Below are 19341 nucleotides of genomic sequence, written 5' to 3' on the forward strand. Positions count from 1 at the left end.
CCTTCCGCTCAAAAGATGAGCTGTGTCATTTCCTCATTACTGCTTTGGTTTTGTTAACAGTCTGGGGGTCCACTCAGGGAACAGTCTGGGGGTCCACTCAGGGAACAGTCTGGGGGTCCATCCACTCAGGGAACAGTCTGGGGGTCCATCCACTCAGGGAACAGTCTGGGGGTCCATCCACTCAGGGAACAGTCTGGGGGTCCATCCACTCAGGGAACAGTCTGGGGGTCCACTCAGGGAACAGTCTGGGGGTCCACTCAGGGAACAGTCTGGGGGTCCATCCACTCAGGGAACAGTCTGGGGTCCATCCACTCAGGGAACAGTCTGGGGGTCCACTCAGGGAACAGTCTGGGGGTCCATCCACTCAGGGAACAGTCTGGGGGTCCATCCACTCAGGGAACAGTCTGGGGGTCCATCCACTCAGGGAACAGTCTGGGGGTCCATCCACTCAGGGAACAGTCTGGGGATCCATCCACTCAGTGAACAGTCTGGGGGTCCACTCAGGGAACAGTGTGGGGGTCCACTCAGTTAGCCATCTGTGAGGCTTCTCAGTTGTGAATATCTTGCTTTTAATTATTAAGTGGCACATCATATGTTTTAAAGTGACTTTCATTCTTGCATACGGCTTTTCTGTCAGACTTATAATTGTCATTTAGTCTTTCTTTTAGGTTTTTTCCACCCCCTTTCTGTTTCCCTTTTGAATGTGAGTATACTTCACGGTTTGATTCTACTTCACTAAATTCACTTTCATTGTGTAAATTTTGACTTATTATTCCTACTACGTGGAATTTTTCTTTCATCTGTATCTTCATTCCCATCTGCCTCCTTATTTCTTCTTACACTCATTTTATTTCCGTCCATCAGCTTTTCATGTCAGCCCGTTTTCGTCCTACGATGCTCTCTTTCGTCTCATAGAAGCCCTGTCTTTCTGACTAGACTGAAGATGCCTAAGTTTCTCGACTTTGCTCTGACCTTCTTGAGACCATCTCTGAGGTATGCCCTTCCTCTTTCCAGTGCTGATTTTCTTTCCCTTACTGAGTTTTTTCTTTGCTCCTCAGACAAGAGTAGATGTGTTTCAATTGACACTGTTGCACAGATAGTCATCAGACCCGCAAAGACTCCACCTTTAACCTCTCATGTGGACTGAGTGCATGAGCACAACCCCCAGGCACATCCCCTGGCCTGGCTTCCACCCAGCACAGCCTTGCTCTCCACCACGATACCTCCTTCCCGTCCCTGTCCCCACGTGCTCAGCTAGAGAGTCTAGAAGGGTTTCCTAGGTTTGCTAGCCCTCTGTTGTGTTGTGTTGTGTTGTGTTGTGCTGTGTTGTGTTGTGCTGCTGTGGGTTTTGAGACAAGATAACCAGACGATGTCCTAGCACTTTCTCAGTAGCCCAGGCTACCCGCAGTCTTTCACTCCTCCTGCCTGAGCCCTCAAGCACTGGTTTTACAGCACACACCACCACACCCAGTTTGTTAACTCTTTGACTCTATGCAGTTTCTCCCTTGCAGAAGCCACTTCTTTCAGACTATGCTACAGACGGTTAGCCCGCCACCACACCACGGTGCCTGCTCTCTTACTGTGCAGTGTGAGCTCACAGCGTTGCTATTGAAAGACTAGGAGCGATACTGAAGGATGGCTGGCCCTGAGTCAGAAGGGTTCACTTCAGTTAGCTCAGCTGAGCAGTAGAAGGGAACTGTTCAGCTCTGGGGATCAGAACGGAACCGTGACGTGATGGGCAGGGAGGCCAAGGAGCCCGAGCGGCAGCACCTAAGCCTGGTCCTGGTTTTACTGTGGTAACCTTTGCCTTCATTCTACCCTGTCATACGGCAAGGGGGGAAGGAGGAAAAGGCTGTGCTGGGAGCTGTCAAAGCCATTTTAAATGCCGTTAAATGCTACTGTTGTATTTTTCTTTTTCTTTTTTTTTTTAACCTTCCTGTTTTTAAACGGAATAAAAACTGGCTTATCCCTTTGTGCGTGACACCTACCTCATGTCTGTTCTCAGGCCATGCACAGATTGTCCATCTCCTTCTGGAAAGAAACAAGTCTGGAACCGTCCCTTCCGACAGCCAAGGGGCAACACCCTTGCACTATGCAGCTCAGAGTAATTTTGCTGTAAGTTATGATAGCCTTTTCTCTTAATAAAATGTTTATTTTGATATAATTATAGCTTCATATTCGATACAAGAAATAATATACTATGGTCCCGTGCCCCTTTCAGCCAGCCCATTCTATTGATAGATGGAGTACCATGTTATCAAAAGGTTGGCACTGATCTAATTCAGACTACAGCAGGTTAAAGTTCATGAATCTGAGTTGGCAGTGGTTGGCTTTTAACCATCATTCACACTGTCAGCATTGTGATACAGGTAATGGTTTGTGTTTTTATAAGGTTCTTAGACACATGCAAAGTTTTATGTCGCTTTACTTAAGCACTAGGTATAACCTTTTGCTTTACGGCAAGTATACTGCCCTATTTTATGACTTGTATAGCACTAAGGATGTCTTACTGCTCAGCACCCTAGAGCTGTCTTGAACACAGTGCAGGAAGGCTTTGCAGCTGGAAAAACCAACTCCTGGAATCCCAACTGTGCAGATTGCGACCTATAGGACCTCACACAATTTCAACATCTCTGAGTCTTTGCTTCTTCTTACATAGTTTGACAACTATAAGTCTCTGGACTGCTGGAAAGGTGCAGCAAACTTAGGCAGGTGTCTGCTGCACCTGGTGTAGAGCACGAGTCTACACAGGCCGCACTCCTACGATTGTCTACATATGAGATCAGGTGTCCAAACACAGACTACATTCTCACGATTCGGATTAGTGATTATGGGTCGTATGCATCTGTGAAGGCAAAAGTGTGAATTATTATATCTAGAGATCCTGGCTATTCTCTCTAGTTCTTCTCTGATAGACCTTCACGGATCACAAGGGGCTTCTTTTTTTTTTTTTTTTCAGTTTATACATCTTCCTTTCTTTTTTTTTTTTTTTAATTAACTTGAGTATTTCTTATATACATTTCGAGTGTTATTCCCTTTCCCGGTATCCGGGCAAACATCCCCCTCCCCCCTCCCCTTCCTTATGAGTATTCCCCTCCCAACCCTCCCCCCATTGCCGCCCTCCCCCCACCAGTCTAGTTCACTGGGGGTTCAGTCTTAGCAGGACCCAGGGCTTCCCCTCCCACTGGTGCTCTTACTAGGATATTCATTGCTACCTATGAGGTCAGAGTCCAGGGTCAGTCTATGTATAGTCTTTAGGTAGTGGCTTAGTCCCTGGAAGCTCTGGTTGCTTGGCATTGTTGTACATATGGGGTCTCGAGCCCCTTAAGCTCTTCCAGTTCTTTCTCTGATTCCTTCAACGGGGGTCCTATTCTCAGTTCAGTGGTTTGCTGCTGGCATTTGCCTCTGTATTTGCTGTATTCTGGCTGTGTCTCTCAGGAGCGATCTACATCCGGCTCCTGTCGGTCTGCACTTCTTTGCTTCATCCATCTTGTCTAATTGGGTGGCTGTATATGTATGGGCCACATGTGGGGCAGGCTCTGAATGGGTGTTCCTTCAGTCTCTGTTTTAATCATTGCCTCTCTCTTCCCTGCCAAGGGTATTCTTGTTCCCCTTTTAAAGAAGGAGTGAAGCATTCACATTTTGATCATCCGTTTTGAGTTTCATTTGTTCTAGGCATCTAGGGTAATTCAAGCATTTGGGCTAATAGCCACTTATGAGTGCATACCATGTATGTCTTTCTGTGATTGGGTTAGCTCACTCAGGATGATATTTTCCAGTTCCAACCATTTGCCTACGAATTTCATAAAGTCGTTGTTTTTGATAGCTGAGTAATATTCCATTGTGTAGATGTACCACATTTTCTGTATCCATTCCTCTGTTGAAGGGCATCTGGGTTCTTTCCAGCTTCTGGCTATTATAAATAAGGCTGCGATGAACATAGTGGAGCACGTGTCTTTTTATATGTTGGGGCATCTTTTGGGTATATGCCCAAGAGAGGTATAGCTGGATCCTCAGGCAGTTCAATGTCCAATTTTCTGAGGATCCTCCAGACTGATTTCCAGAATGGTTGTACCAGTATGCAATCCCACCAACAATGGAGGAGTGTTCCTCTTTCTCCACATCCTTGCCAGCATCTGCTGTTCCCTGAGTTTTTGATCTTAGCCATTCTCACTGGTGTGAGGTGAAATCTCAGGGTTGTTTTGATTTGCATTTCCCTTATGACTAAAGATGTTGAACATTTCTTTAGGTGTTTCTCAGCCATTCGACATTCCTCAGCTGTGAATTCTTTGTTTAGCTCTGAACCCCATTTTTTAATAGGGTTATTTGACTCCCTGCGGTCTAACTTCTTTAGTTCTTTGTATATTTTGGATATAAGCCCTCTATCTATTGTAGGATTGGTAAAGATCTTTTCCCAATCTGTTGGTTGCCGTTTTGTCCTAACCACAGTGTCCTTTGCCTTACAGAAGCTTTGCAGTCTTATGAGATCCCATTTGTCGATTCTTGATCTTAGAGCGTAAGCCATTGCTGTTTTGTTTAGGAAATTTTTTCCAGTGCCCATGTGTTCCAGATGCTTCCCTAGTTTTTCTTCTATTAGTTTGAGTGTGTCTGGTTTGATGTGGAGGTCCTTGATCCACTTGGACTTAAGCTTTGTACAGGGTGATAAGCATGGATCGATCTGCATTCTTCTACATGTTGACCTCCAGTTGAACCAGCACCATTTGCTGAAAATGCTATCTTTTTTCCATTGGATGGTTTTGGCTCCTTTGTCAAAAATCAAGTGACCATAGGCGTGTGGGTTCATTTCTGGGTCTTCAATTCTATTCCATTGGTCTATCTGTCTGTCTCTGTACCAATACCATGCAGTTTTTATCACTATTGCTCTGTAATACTGCTTGAGTTCAGGGATAGTGATTCCCCCTGAAGTCCTTTTATTGTTGAGGATAGCTTTAGCTATCCTGGGTTTTTTGTTATTCCAGATGAATTTGCAAATTGTTCTGTCTAACTCTTTGAAGAATTGGATTGGTATTTTGATGGGGATTGCATTGAATCTGTAGATTGCTTTTGGTAAAATGGCCATTTTTACTATATTAATCCTGCCAATCCATGAGCATGGGAGATCTTTCCATCTTCTGAGGTCTTCTTCAATTTCCTTCTTCAGTGTCTTGAAGTTCTTATTGTACAGATCTTTTACTTGCTTTGTTAAAGTCACACTGAGGTACTTTATATTATTTGGGTCTATTATGAAGGGTGTCGTTTCCCTAATTTCTTTCTCAGCTTGTTTCTCTTTTGTATAGAGGAAGGCAACTGATTTATTTGAGTTAATTTTATACCTGGCCACTTTGCTGAAGTTGTTTATCAGCTTTAGTAGTTCTCTGGTGGAACTTTTGGGATCACTTAAATATACTATCATATCATCTGCAAATAGTGATATTTTGACTTCTTCTTTTCCGATCTGTATCCCCTTGACCTCCTTTTGTTGTCTGATTGAAATTTACACAATATCTTTCTACAAATCCAGCACTACAAAGGATAATAAATGGTAAAGCCCAACATAAGGAGGCAAGCTATACCCTAGAAGAAGCAAGAAACTAATCGTCTTGGCAACAAAACAAAGAGAATGAAAGCACACAAACATAACCTCACATCCAAATATGAATATAACGGGAAGCAATAATCACTATTCCTTAATATCTCTCAACATCAATGGCCTCAACTCCCCAATAAAAAGACATAGATTAACAAACTGGATATGCAACGAGGACCCTGCATTCTGCTGCCTACAGGAAACACACCTCAGAGACAAAGACAGACATTACCTCAGAGTGAAAGGCTGGAAAACAATTTTCCAAGCAAATGGTCAGAAGAAGCAAGCTGGAGTAGCCATTCTAATATCAAATAAAATCAATTTTCAACTAAAAGTCATCAAAAAAGATAAGGAAGGACACTTCATATTCATCAAAGGAAAAATCCACCAAGATGAACTCTCAATCCTAAATATCTATGCCCCAAATACAAGGGCACCTACATATGTAAAAGAAACCTTACTAAAGCTCAAAACACACATTGCACCTCACACAATAATAGTGGGAGATTTCAACACCCCACTCTCATCAATGGATAGATCATGGAAACAGAAATTAAACAGAGATGTAGACAGACTAAGAGAAGTCATGAGCCAAATGGACTTAACGGATATTTATAGAACATTCTATCCTAAAGCAAAAGGATATACCTTCTTCTCAGCTCCTCATGGTACTTTCTCCAAAATTGACCATATAATTGGTCAAAAAACGGGCCTCAACAGGTACAGAAAGATAGAAATAATCCCATGCGTGCTATCGGACCACCACGGCCTAAAACTGGTCTTCAATAACAATCAAGGAAGAATGCCCACATATACTTGGAAATTGAACAATGCTCTACTCAATGATAACCTGGTCAAGGAAGAAATAAAGAAAGAAATTAAAAACTTTTTAGAATTTAATGAAAATGAAGGTACAACATACCCAAACTTATGGGATACAATGAAAGCTGTGCTAAGAGGAAAACTCATAGCGCTGAGTGCCTGCAGAAAGAAACAGGAAAGAGCATATGTCAGCAGCTTGACAGCACACCTAAAAGCTCTAGAACAAAAAGAAGCAAATACACCCAGGAGGAGTAGAAGGCAGGAAATAATCAAACTCAGAGCTGAAATCAACCAAGTAGAAACAAAAAGGACCATAGAAAGAATCAACAGAACCAAAAGTTGGTTCTTTGAGAAAATCAACAAGATAGATAAACCCTTAGCCAGACTAACGAGAGGACACAGAGAGTGCGTCCAAATTAACAAAATCAGAAATGAAAAGGGAGACATAACAACAGATTCAGAGGAAATTCAAAAAAATCATCAGATCTTACTATAAAAACCTATATTCAACAAAACTTGAAAATCTTCAGGAAATGGACAATTTCCTAGATAGATACCAGGTACCGAAGTTAAATCAGGAACAAATAAACCAGTTAAACAACCCCATAACACCTAAGGAAATAGAAGCAGTCATTAAAGGTCTCCCAACCAAAAAGAGCCCAGGTCCAGACAGGTTTAGTGCAGAATTCTATCAAACCTTCATAGAAGACCTCATACCAATATTATCCAAACTGTTCCACAAAATTGAAACAGATGGAGCCCTACCGAATTCCTTCTACGAAGCCACAATTACTCTTATACCTAAACCACACAAAGACACAACAAAGAAAGAGAACTTCAGACCAATTTCCCTTATGAATATCGACGCAAAAATACTCAACAAAATTCTGGCAAACCGAATCCAAGAGCACATCAAAACAATCATCCACCATGACCAAGTAGGCTTCATCCCAGGCATGCAGGGATGGTTTAATATACGGAAAACCATCAACGTGATCCATTATATAAACAAACTGAAAGAACAAAACCACATGATCATTTCATTAGATGCTGAGAAAGCATTTGACAAAATTCAACACCCCTTCATGATAAAAGTCCTGGAAAGAATAGGAATTCAAGGCCCATACCTGAACATAGTAAAAGCCATATACAGCAAACCAGTTGCTAACATTAAACTAAATGGAGAGAAACTTGAAGTAATCCCACTAAAATCAGGGACTAGACAAGGCTGCCCACTCTCTCCCTACTTATTCAATATAGTTCTTGAAGTTCTAGCCACAAGGGGCTTCTTATCTACCGTGTCCTGCGCTCACTTGGCAGCGTGATTGTGAGCAGTCTGACCCTGAGACACTAAAGAGGCCACAGTTGGTTTCCTGTCGCCATCATGAGTGTGCCGTGAAACTCAGTAGCTCTGGCCTGGGAAGAACATAACTCCTACTTTGTGACCTCAGTGTTCTATGAGCATCTCATGTCATTCCTCTTACTCTGCAGAAGCCACTTTGATCTTGTCTTATATGCTAGTGATTCTCTTGCCTTTCTTTTTAATAGGTCAGAACCTCACAGTGTCCTGTGTGACAAGAACATGGCATGTGTGCTCTCAGGTTGTTCACAGGCTGGCCATCTACACAGTACATTCTTTCCTTTGTAGCCTTCCTAAAACTTAATACACCACCATTTAGCAAGCCATTATCCTTCATTAACTCTGAACATCACAATAACATTTGGAGAAGTAGTTTTTTCCTAACACAGATGGGAAAGTCACATGGCCCAAGCTGATGGGTCCATGGTAATGAAAACTCAGTACATGATGGATCATAACATCCCATTGACAGGTTCTAAGAGATTGAATGCCTTGCCCATGATCTTGAACCAAATTTCAGACTCTAGCTTTAATACAAATACCAATAATTAAATACTTATCAGTGGGAGTAAAAGAGAATGGTGATACATTACAGATGTTTGAGTTAGGTACTCTGCCAATTCCTGAGTTGTTTTTCAATAATTATACACATTTCTAAGCTCTGTTTCAAGCCTATCAATTACTTTAGCTTCTGCTAATTCCATATAAGGTTGCTATTTTCTCTGTTGAAAAACACCAAAAATAAACAAATCAGGAAATGGTTTTAAAATTAGGAAACCTTACCATGCTGTGGACAGACTTCTGGGAGTTCCAGTTTACATCTGTTCCTGTACCTGCCTCCAATATGTGTGTGGTCATAAGCCTGCATTTCTTGCAACGTAAAACAAGGACTAAATTAGACGAGCCCTTATATGTATTCTTTTTGTTATTGTATGTGAGTAGGTCTTTTGTCTGCATGTATGACTCTGTGAATGAAAGCATTCAGGCTGGGTGTGTGGAGTGCCTATCTTTCGTTGTGCCAGCTCACCTTTAAAAGTGTAAGTGTGGCTGCCTGGGGCCCTTCGAGAGCAGAAGAGGGTATCAGATCATCTGGGAGTGGAGTTACTGATGGTTTTAAGCCGCCATGCAGGTGTTGGGAATTGAACCCTGCAGCTCCTGCTCTTGCCCGCTGTGCTAGTTCTCCAACCCCCGTTCTATATAGTGAGCGACAGAAATTTCTTTTTGAAACTCTTTTATATTTATTCAAGCACAATTTCTTGGTCTTCCTAGAAATTTGTGTCATGAGTTCTAGGAAAGATATCAGTGCAGGAATATTAACCCAGGTATGAGAACGGGGAATGACTCCCAGCCTCACAGCACTTGACAGCAGAAGCAAGCAAGGGCCTGGATTTGATCCCAGCACAGAACCCAACAGCAGGAACCCGACTGCTAGGCACTGTTAGAACTGACTGCCCGGGTCCCTATTTGTCATCTATTCCAGAGGCAGGACCTTAAATTTAGGAATGGCTAAATAAAAATTTTTAAATGAGTTGAATGCAACATTTCTCAGTAAGTTTTGATCAAGCAAATGTATAACAATGTTAGTCATGCCACTGAATTCTTTAAAGCTTTCTAATTTTCATTTCTAACACTGGCCTTAGAAGTTTGAAAGCTTGATCAAAGAGCCTCATTCTCAGTTATGTTACACTTGTCATCTTCTAATTTTTTAATATTATTTTTTGTTCTTTGACAGTTTCACTCATCCCCACCTTCTCCCAGTAAGTTCCCTAAGCCTGTGTCTTCTGTGTGTGTGTGACTGGATTTGAGTTGGGTTGCCTACATGAATGAGAGGTTAGTTCCTGGAGCATGGCCGACTTAGCACTAGTGAGGAGTGGGGCATGAGTGCTCCCAGCCACCACTGACTGTCACAGTCCCTCAGAGAAGGGGGGGCCTCACCAGTCCTGCTCCCTTCACTGACATGTTAGCAGGCCCAATCTTGTGCTGGCAGCCACAGCCACAGTGAGCTCACCATGTGCCAGCTCTTGTCATGTCCAGAAAACACTGTTGGGCGTCAGCCCTTCTCAGCCTCTGGCCCTTACAGTCTTTCTACCTCTCCTTCAGTATTTGCTGGAGTATATCCCAAATTTAAGGTGTTGAATGAGAAAATTAGATTATGTTCTTGAAGTGTTCCAGAAACAAAAACTAATATAAGGAGCAAGGTCATAGTAGTCTATGAAACTGAAGTTCTTTATCCATAAAAGAATCCAGGAAACCCTTGTCTTCCTCATGGAACCACACAGGTGCTTCATTACCATGGGCCAGACGTGCCCCACCACTGCGCTGTTTCCAATAAAGTCTTCTTGCAGGAAACAGTTAAGGTGTTTTTAACGCATCCTTCAGTGAGAGATGATTCTGACTTGGAAGGAAGAACATCTTTCATGTGGGCAGCAGGAAAAGGCAGTGACGACGTGCTCAGAACTATGCTCAGTTTAAAATCGGACATCGACATCAACATGGCGGACAAATATGGAGGCACAGGTAGGAACTGGCGCATGGGCTCATGGTGCTTCAGGTGCTGAAAAGTGCTACCAAGTTTATAATACAGAGACTTGAGATCACAGTTTCTAAGATGATGTTCTTTGGCTTAGCTTTTTACTTTTAAGCTTGAGTTTGTCAAGATCTTACTCCAAAGGCTTTATTTCTTCCAAGTATTATGGTTGAAATGAGTATCTCTACCAGATAACAATCAATATCTAGTTTATAGCTTTGGCTCCACCTTAGACACAAGATAGAAACTTGTCCCATCATTTACTTTTATATGTGTGTGTGTGTGTGTGTGTGTGTGTGTGTGTGTGTGTGTGTATAAACAGAAAATTACAACTGTGCATAGCTGGGGCCGTAGAGATAGCTCAGTGGCTAAGGCACTCAGCATGCAAGTGTGAGGACCAGAAACAGTGAATGGGGCTTGGAGGCCGGTCAGTAACCCCCAAACTTGGGAGGAGGAGACAAGAAAACCACAGACAAGCTGTCTGACTTGTGGAGTCAGAGACCGACCCTGTGTAAATGTGGTTGTAGAGCACAAGCAAGGAACTGATATAAACTTTGGGTCTCAACACATGTGTGCACACACATGCATATACATCTCAACATGTACATACATATGCAAAAACTGCATATTTCGTAGCTGCTAACACCTCACAATATGTTTTAAGGGACGTGCATATCTAAATGTATTCTCGAGTCCCATTGTTAGGCTCTTTTCTCAAGTTCAAGCAGTACGACTGCATATGGCTGTCTCGAGTTAGAACTTCCCATGACTCTAGAACCTTGACTGCTTCAGTCTTATCAATCCTTACCAGACCCCTGCCTCAGTTTTCCTTTATTAATAGAGACCTGTCTCTGCACACCCGTTACTAAGAGGCATGGTATTTAGCAGCCAGTAAAAGTGTCCTCACACTGAGTACAGCCAGAACTCAGCAGTGCCTCAGCACCCCCCCCACATACCACACCAGCATGAGCATGGCCAGAGCTGGGGTGCGGGAGGAAGGGGCAGAGAAAACCTGGATCGCGTTTAGCCACAGTGAGGTGGAAATCGTAAGAGAGACAAACATACTTAAAAGGTAAAATCACTGTGAGAGTCACCAGTGGCTTTGGCTTCCGCCTTAGCTTTACATGCCGCTGCCCTTTCTGGCCACGTCAGCACCGTGAAGTTGTTATTGGACAATGATGCCCAAGTAGATGCTACTGACGTCATGAAACACACTCCACTGTTCCGAGCCTGCGAGATGGGACACAGAGACGTGATTCAGACGCTTATTAAAGGTGAGCTGACACAAGGGCTTCTATTAGGGCTCACAGGAAAGATAGGCACTCCACACACTGGCCTGAATGCTTCCATTCACTCAGAGTCACATGTCAGAAAGTTCAGGAAGAGTGCCCAGAAGAACACTGTCTTCACCTGTAACCGTCTCGCCTGTCGGTGAGCATTGGATTTCAGGTCACCACTTTGCTCCCAGAGTGTCACTTGCATTCACTGAATGAGGCCCAACCTCTCCAAACATTAAGTTCTCTAGAGCTCTGGCACCAACAGTGTGATGCACAGAAGTATTGTTGGGGCGGGGGGAAGCAAAGCTGTTACAGGGCACTTTACGTTTCCGAGCTTCTGCCCCTTCCAGTAAACGCTGCCCGCACGTTCACTGCAGTCTGCTTTGCCAGGCGGAGCACGAGTCGACCTGGTTGACCAAGATGGACATTCACTTCTACACTGGGCAGCACTGGGAGGAAACGCTGACGTCTGCCAGATCCTGATAGAAAACAAGATCAACCCAAACGTGCAGGACTACGCGGGAAGAACCCCACTTCAGTGCGCTGCATATGGAGGGTACATCAACTGCATGGCTGTGCTCATGGAGAACAATGCAGACCCCAACATCCAAGACAAAGAGGTGGGAACCCTGGGCTTTCTGGGCTGCCAGCTCCATGGTGCATAATGTCCTTCTGTGTTGGGAATTGAGTAGAAAAGTTATCAATGTTCTCTTCCAGTGCTCACCACATCTTTATACTGTTTACTGTGTGTGTACACATATATGATATTTAAAATGCCTTTGTTCACTTAAAATTAGCACCAACATTTTCTCAGTTGATACCTTTCTCGTGAGCACCACTACTTAATACCCTGAAACACCAGGAGCTTTACATTCACAAATCGTGCATTCAGCCCTCACAGTGACCCAGTGAAGTAGTTACTGTCATGCACTTCACAGCGAGGAAACTGGAACTCAAGTAGCTTCAATGACAACTCTATAGTGACAGTCCTTGGGAGTGGGGAGCTTAACTTAAACTCTCCTGTGCAGTAATTAACTCCCATACATGGGCAAGTCTCCACCATTACAACCCTGCCAGAATGACCTCATAAATTATCTTTCTCCTTTTGGATTGTTCCCTCAGAATAATCCCTCTAAGGACATTACTGAGTCACAGTAGCAAATGCTATACAGTTGATCGGCTGTGACATGTAGTGTGTGTGTGTGTGTGCCGCATGTGCACACCAGAATCCTCAGAAAGGATTTGATCCACACCTCCTCCTCCGTGCAGTACCGGTTTCCCTCAGTTTCCCTAGCACTACTTTTGCAGGGCTGGCTTAACTCTAAAGGTACTGTCATAAGTCAGGTTTTCCAAGTCAGAAAATATTCTGTATTATCCACTGAGGAAGTGTCCACCACGATTGCTGTTGTGTGTAAAAATAACATGAGGAGGAGCTGGCAAGATGGCTGAGCAGGAAGGAGACAGCTGACTGCCGACAACCTGCGTGCTGGAGCAGGGGTGCGCGTGCTGGCTGAATGAATGAATGAATGAATGAATGAATGAATGCTCTTAAAAAGTAAAAGTAGCATAAAGAAAAGTGCGTAAACTGTGGTCCTTGCCCCTAAATTACTGGAATGCATCATTTATAATTTAGCATGTTTTTTATGTTATGCTAAGTGGACAGTTTCTTACATGCTTTTATCAAGCAACTTTCCAGTTCTATTCACTTTTATGTGTAGCACTTTGGAATCCTGTTTTTGAACTGTCTAGGATCTCTTGTGTAGTTCTGAATGGGATTGGTGATGCTAGTTATCTTTAACTCTTCTGGCTTCTCAGCGATCTGGCCTCCAATACTTCACCATTTGCATGAGATTTTATAGTTGCTAAAATCATACTTAGATTTCTATCAAATATTCCTTGTGCATCTACCAATATGACGACGACATCCTTTTTTTCTTTTTTCTATTGATAAAGTGAATCGAGTTGACTGAATTTGGTTCAGATGTTAGCCTGCCTAACACTTGTAGAATGAGCCTCACTTACAGTGTGGTAGGTGTTCTTATATGTGGGTGGATTTTATTTACTGATATTTTAAGGCCTTGTACTTATGTTCATGGTAATTTCCCTTTCTTAGTGCTTGTCAGGTTTGAGTAGAAGGAGTTTCTAACCTTATGAAAAGGCTAGAAAGTATTCCTCGAGGAATTTGTGCTGGATTGATGTCACCTCTTCCTTAAGTATATGGTAAAACTTGTTGAAGTGCACTGATTGTAGAACTTTCCTAATGCATAGTAAGTGCCCCCCTCTTTGTGGCTAGACTATTCTGTGTCCTAATAATTTCCTTTCCACTTTGCTAAGTGCACTTCATTGGGAATTTTTCATTTTATTCAAAATTTCAGCTGTATTTGTAAAAGTTGGTCACACCTGCTCTTGTCTGTATCCTGTGTTAGGACTTACAGCTGTTTTTCCACTAAGTGTATGTAGTGGTAATATGCATTATCTCTCCTCTTTTTTTAACTCAGCCTGTCTTTCTCAGCCTTTTCCAAGGACATCTGTCTCTGTTGACTCTGCGTGTTGAGCACATCTGCTCTTTGAACAGTGTTCACTCCCATTTTTATTTCCTGCCACCGCTTTCCCCAAGGCCAGCTTACTCTTGGTTTGGTGGCCAGGGCCCGATTTTTAAAGACATGGTCTCAGGAGCCTGACTCTGGCCTTGACCTTACAGCCACACATGAGGTTGAACTCCCACTCCTCCTGCCCTCACCTTCTGAGTCCCAAACCTAGGGTTGTCGGTGCTCCCTTTAAATGTTTTCTTTTCTTTCAAAGACGGAATGTCACCATGCAGCTCTTCCTGGGACTTGTCATTTACCCCAGGCTGACCTCAGTCTCCTGAGCTCGGATGTTAGATTCTTCAGATGACAATTTAAGTTCCTAGTCTTTTCAGTCCTCCTGTCTACTTGTCTGTCACCCTGCCTCCGCTAAGCCCCGAGTCATCTCTGCTGCACGATTTGGCTAACCCACACCTTCGCTGTCATATGGTTAGAATATTCGCGTCTTTCCCTTTTCTTCATTTGCAAGTCTGCACATTATTTGGGAAACCACTGCCTATTTTCCAAGCATCTGGACGTTTTCTTACTTCATAATCTTAATTTGATAGCTTAGTTACCTATTGCTCCTGTGATAAATTAGCACCAACATTCAGCACAAATTAGTTATGTCACCAGAGTCTCACTGGGCTAAGAAACCGGAGTGCAGCAGGGCCGCCTTGTTTCGGAGACCTTGGGGAGAAGCAGGGTTTCTGTTCTGTTTTGTTTTGTTTGTTTTGTTGTTTTTTAAACATTCCCAGCATTTGGAGGTTGTCTGACTCGGAGCCATCCTCCAACTGTCAGAGCTGGCTGGTGCCAGCTCCCCAGCCCTTTCCCTTGGAGAGACCCACACAGTAATCCAGGATGACCTCCCCACTACAGGACAGCTGCTTTCCGAGCAGCATCACAAGTCAGGGGTTCTAGAAGTTATGAAAGAGACAGCCTTTCAGGGAAGAATATTATTCTTCTGAGACTTTCTTTAGGATCTAGCACGTGGCTGATTTTGGTAGACACTTCATATGTAACTGAGAAAAATTCTGACTCTGTCATGGTTTAATGCAATGCTTCATGTCTGTATACCAAACTTCAGGTTGTGTTACATACGTCTTCTATGTCCTTACTGTTCTCTTACGTGTTTCTAACATCAACCATTGTAAAATAAAATAACTTAAAATCTAACACTGTAAAAAATGAATAAATAACATTTTAAAACTATTTTTCAAAATTTACCATTATGACTTTGGCTATGATTCCCTTTAATGCAGTTCGCTTGTCTGATATGTTTATAATCTGAGTTAGATGTGTACATATTTAGACTTGGAATAGCTTCCTCTCTGACACCAACACTATAAATACCTTATTTCTTTTCTGCAGGATTTCATGTCTTTTTTCACTTTCTTTTTTTAGTTTACACCTAATTATTTGTTTGTATGTAATACAAGTATGCATACACACACACACACACACACACACACACACACACACACACACACATACACACAACCGCAGTCCTGTGATCGTGGGATCAAACTCAAGTCATCAGGCCTGGTAGCAAGCAACTTTTTATTTTTTATTCTTTTGTGACATTGAAAATCTCAAATACAAGCTATTTGTATTAGCCAGGGTTCTCTGGAGGAACAGAACTGATAAAATGAATATTCATTCAATTTAATAGAGATAGATAGATGATAGATAGATAGATGATAGATAGATAGATAGATAGATAGATAGATAGATAGATAGATAGATAGATGGTGATTTATTAGAGTGACTTACAGACTGTGGTTCAGCTAGTCCAGCAATAGCTCTCTATCAATAGACAGTCCCAGAATCAAGTAGTGGTCTAGCCCACAAGGCTGGATGTCTCAGCTGCTCTTCAGTACATACCAGAATCCTGAAGAAGCAGGCTCTAATCCCAGGAACACGGTGAACTTGCCAGTGGAGGTAAGGACAAGCAGACAGAGAATAAGTTTCCTTCTTTGTCCTTTATATAGGTTGCCAACAGAAGTCATGGCACAGAGTTAAGGTGGAGCCTCTCATTTCAAATGATTTAATTAAGACGAATCCCTCACAGTACCTAGTCATTGGTGTTTATGTTAATCCCAGATGTAGTCAAGCTGTCAACCAAGAATAACACCATTTATTTTATTAAATTTGACTCAAATTGGTCTTGCCTCCTGCTTTCTGGTAGGGAAAGTCAAGGTCTGCGCTCTTGATTGGAATGTCCCCTGAGCAGTGTCAGATCTTCCTCAGACTCATCATGGGCATGCACCATGCCCTTCCACAGCGTGCTAATTGAGGTTACCTTCATCAAGAACTATCTTCTGTCTCTGTTATATACTTCATAGAATTCCATCCTTACTGTTGATCAATCATTTCTTCTGAGTTATAACCATGCGTCTCCAGTACAGTTGGTCTGTTCGTGCTTGCAGGGACGAACAGCTCTGCACTGGTCCTGTAACAACGGCTACCTCGATGCCATTAAACTACTGCTGGACTTCGCTGCTTTCCCTAACCAGATGGAGAACAATGAGGAGAGGTAAGTCGCTGACTGGGAAGAGGAGCGAGTAGAGTGTTGTTCACCTCACATCCTTCCTTTCAGATGAGAAAATATCTCAAGTTGAGATACTGGTTCAGAAACAGTACGTATACTCATAAGGAAATACCGCACCAAGCAATCCTGAGCCAGAGGAAAGAGCCCAATTGTCATCCGGCATCCACTTAGAACCATGGGAGTTCCACACCTGCTCAAAACTTTGGGTGGTACTGAGAGCAGGTTCACATCTGCAGGGGCAAAGGCTCTCTTCAAGCTCTCTTCATACTTAACATATGGCCAGTGAGATTCTGACTGGCCGGGTCAGGAATCCATCTAGGCCGGCAAAATGAGTTATATATGCAAGTCGTTTCTATTACTGGTGAGGATGTAATTAGTTGGTGGACAAAAGGCTGCATTGAGTGTCTGAAAACATGGAGAAGCTGGGACGAAACCGGAACATCTATAAACCCATAAACATTGCCTTCTGGAAGAGCACAGCTCACAGACATGCTAGGGTTGTCTGTCACTTGAGGACTCGGCCCCGTGAGGAGGCTCGATCACGGTTGGGAGTGTAGCTCCGTTTCAGGTGCCTGGGTCCATCCCCAGCATGGTCGGAAACGGACAGTGCCAGGTGAAGTCTAAGCAGGAGAGACTCTGGGGCGCTTGGATCTGGGAAGGTTCTTATAAATTGTATGGTCAGGTTTTCACATCCTCTTCCAGAGTCTGCCTTTGTTATGGAAGAAACTGAAGGTGCTTCTCTTTAAGCTCCAAATGGAAAACAGAAGGGGAAGATAAGAATCTCCCAAATTAGTGATTTCGTTAAAGAACTTCTAGGCCAAAAGGATGGCTCTGCAGGTAAAAGAACTTACTGCACAAGCCTAATGGCCTGAGCTATGTCATCAGAGCCTATGTCAGTTGTTCTCGGATCTCTGTGTTCTGTGTGTACCATGGCACTTGCTCACCCACATACTCACTCTCCCTCCTCCTCCTCCTCCTCCTCTTCCTCCTCTTCCTCCTCCTCCTTCTCTCTCTCTCTCTCTCTCTCTCACACACACACACACACACACCCCACAGCATCTCGTCAATTAATTAATTAAAAAGAAGGATTTATTATAACAGTGTTCCTTCCTACCTAGCTGCTCTCTTTGTAGAGAAACAAGGAAACACTGTACTGGAGAGAGTGGCGGTGCCCCAGCCTGCCTCTGTCCCATAGCAGTGCACACGGATGTACACATGTAAGAAGCTGGCATTGCGGCTTATGCTTATTGACATTCTGGCTTGGGCATTCTGCTGAGCCCATCAGCCGGCTCCCGTGTGGCAGGTCCAATTGTCTGCTATCTCTCATCGGTGTCTACATTGCTTCTTGGCTGGTTACCATCAATGTAGTGCTAATTTATACTTCTTGTGCATAGACATTAACCAAGTGATGTACCCCAAATAGACATCATTTCTGCCAACTTCTTCTGGCTCTCAGTCAATAGCTATCTGACAGCCACTCTCTCATGTCAATGGGAATATGCACAGAGCTCGAATGTTTCTAGATGGAACGTGGGATAGAATGATAAAAACAACAGAGTTGCTGAAACACTAGATAGAAACGTCAGCCTTAAAACCTGGCAAGATATTTACATTATATCTGTTTTAAGCCAAGATCAATTGGATCAAAAATTCTAATGGAGGAGTTATGCATTATATTTTACTAAGAAATTCCTGCTAATTTTTGTTAGCACATCCTGGTGGCTGTGCCCATGTTATGTGTAGATGAATGCCGAGACGCAGAGAGGTGGACTGACAGGACTCCACAACTTGCTTTAAATTATTTCGGCAAAAATTCAAAGGGAGAAATTAAAAGAAATAGACAGAGCAACTAATCCTTACTAAATACACATATTGTATGCAAACTGATCTCACAAGCACTTCTCTTCTACTAGAATGTATTCAAGAGTTGATAGAAAAGGAGGTTATATTAAACCGGGAGCTACTTACAATCAATTATACTCTGTCTACATTCTGCACAAACTGGCTGCATAACTGTCAACAAGTTGCTTAAGTTTCCTGGGTCTCTATCTATAGAATGGAATGTTGCATTTAGTGACCTGTAAAGGTCAGTTCACACTGCTACCCTGTGTTCAGTGGCTCTCTGATAATCTCCATAGTGGATGTGCAGCCAGAAGACACAGTGTCCAATTCCTAGTTCTCCAGAGTTTACAAAATACCGTCTATTCATAAGTATCATTGGAGGCTACTTATTTACCATCCTCTCTTCCCCGAACAGTAGCGGCATGTTCGGAATGAGGTGCTGTGAAATGACCAGTTATTTTCTTCAGCTATTGGGGTTTCAGCGAGGAAACTATGCATGAGTCTGTTACTCACCCAACACAATCTCTAAGCTCATCTCCTTCTCGAAGCAACCAAACCACCCTTATTCTGCAAACCCTTCCTTTTATGCCTTACTGTAACTAGTAGGTACGTTTGGAAGAGAGATTTTCTTTTCAGTAGCCATTGTGTGGTTTTCCGAGTCTAACCTTGCATCCTTAAAACCGTCTCCTTTTCCCTCCGTATGTGGTGATCCATGGTTGTGTGGACTACCTCAGTCACCCTGCAGACTCTGCCTCAGTGTGCAGTTGTCACTGGGTCCTATGGAAGTGTTCACAGAAGGCAACCACAGCAT

The 19341-nt window shown here is 43.1% G+C and overlaps 1 protein-coding gene and 1 long non-coding RNA gene across 8 annotated transcripts in view; one reads left to right on the top strand and one right to left on the bottom strand.

The window, feature by feature from the left end:
• Invs (inversin) overlaps positions 1-19341 on the top strand; it is a 152845-nt gene that overhangs the window by 102544 nt on the left and 30960 nt on the right. For 4 of the 7 annotated variants that reach the window (XM_039109855.2, XM_039109856.2, XM_039109860.2 and 1 more), the window contains exons 7-11: positions 2006-2115; positions 10049-10286; positions 11415-11570; positions 11964-12193; positions 16567-16673. In XM_039109855.2, the coding sequence (XP_038965783.1) occupies positions 2006-2115; positions 10049-10286; positions 11415-11570; positions 11964-12193; positions 16567-16673 (841 nt within the window). Of the gene's footprint in view, positions 1-2005; positions 2116-10048; positions 10287-11414; positions 11571-11963; positions 12194-16566; positions 16674-17390; positions 17653-19341 lie in introns of those variants that run through there. The other 3 variants (NM_001107932.2, XM_039109857.2, XM_063287624.1) reach the window with 2 other exon arrangements.
• LOC102551711 (uncharacterized) overlaps positions 1-19341 on the bottom strand; it is a 55768-nt gene that overhangs the window by 15909 nt on the left and 20518 nt on the right. The window lies entirely within an intron of this gene.

The sequence above is a fragment of the Rattus norvegicus genome, chromosome 5, assembly GCF_036323735.1.
Source record: "Rattus norvegicus strain BN/NHsdMcwi chromosome 5, GRCr8, whole genome shotgun sequence".
NCBI classification, from domain to species: domain Eukaryota; kingdom Metazoa; phylum Chordata; class Mammalia; order Rodentia; family Muridae; genus Rattus; species Rattus norvegicus.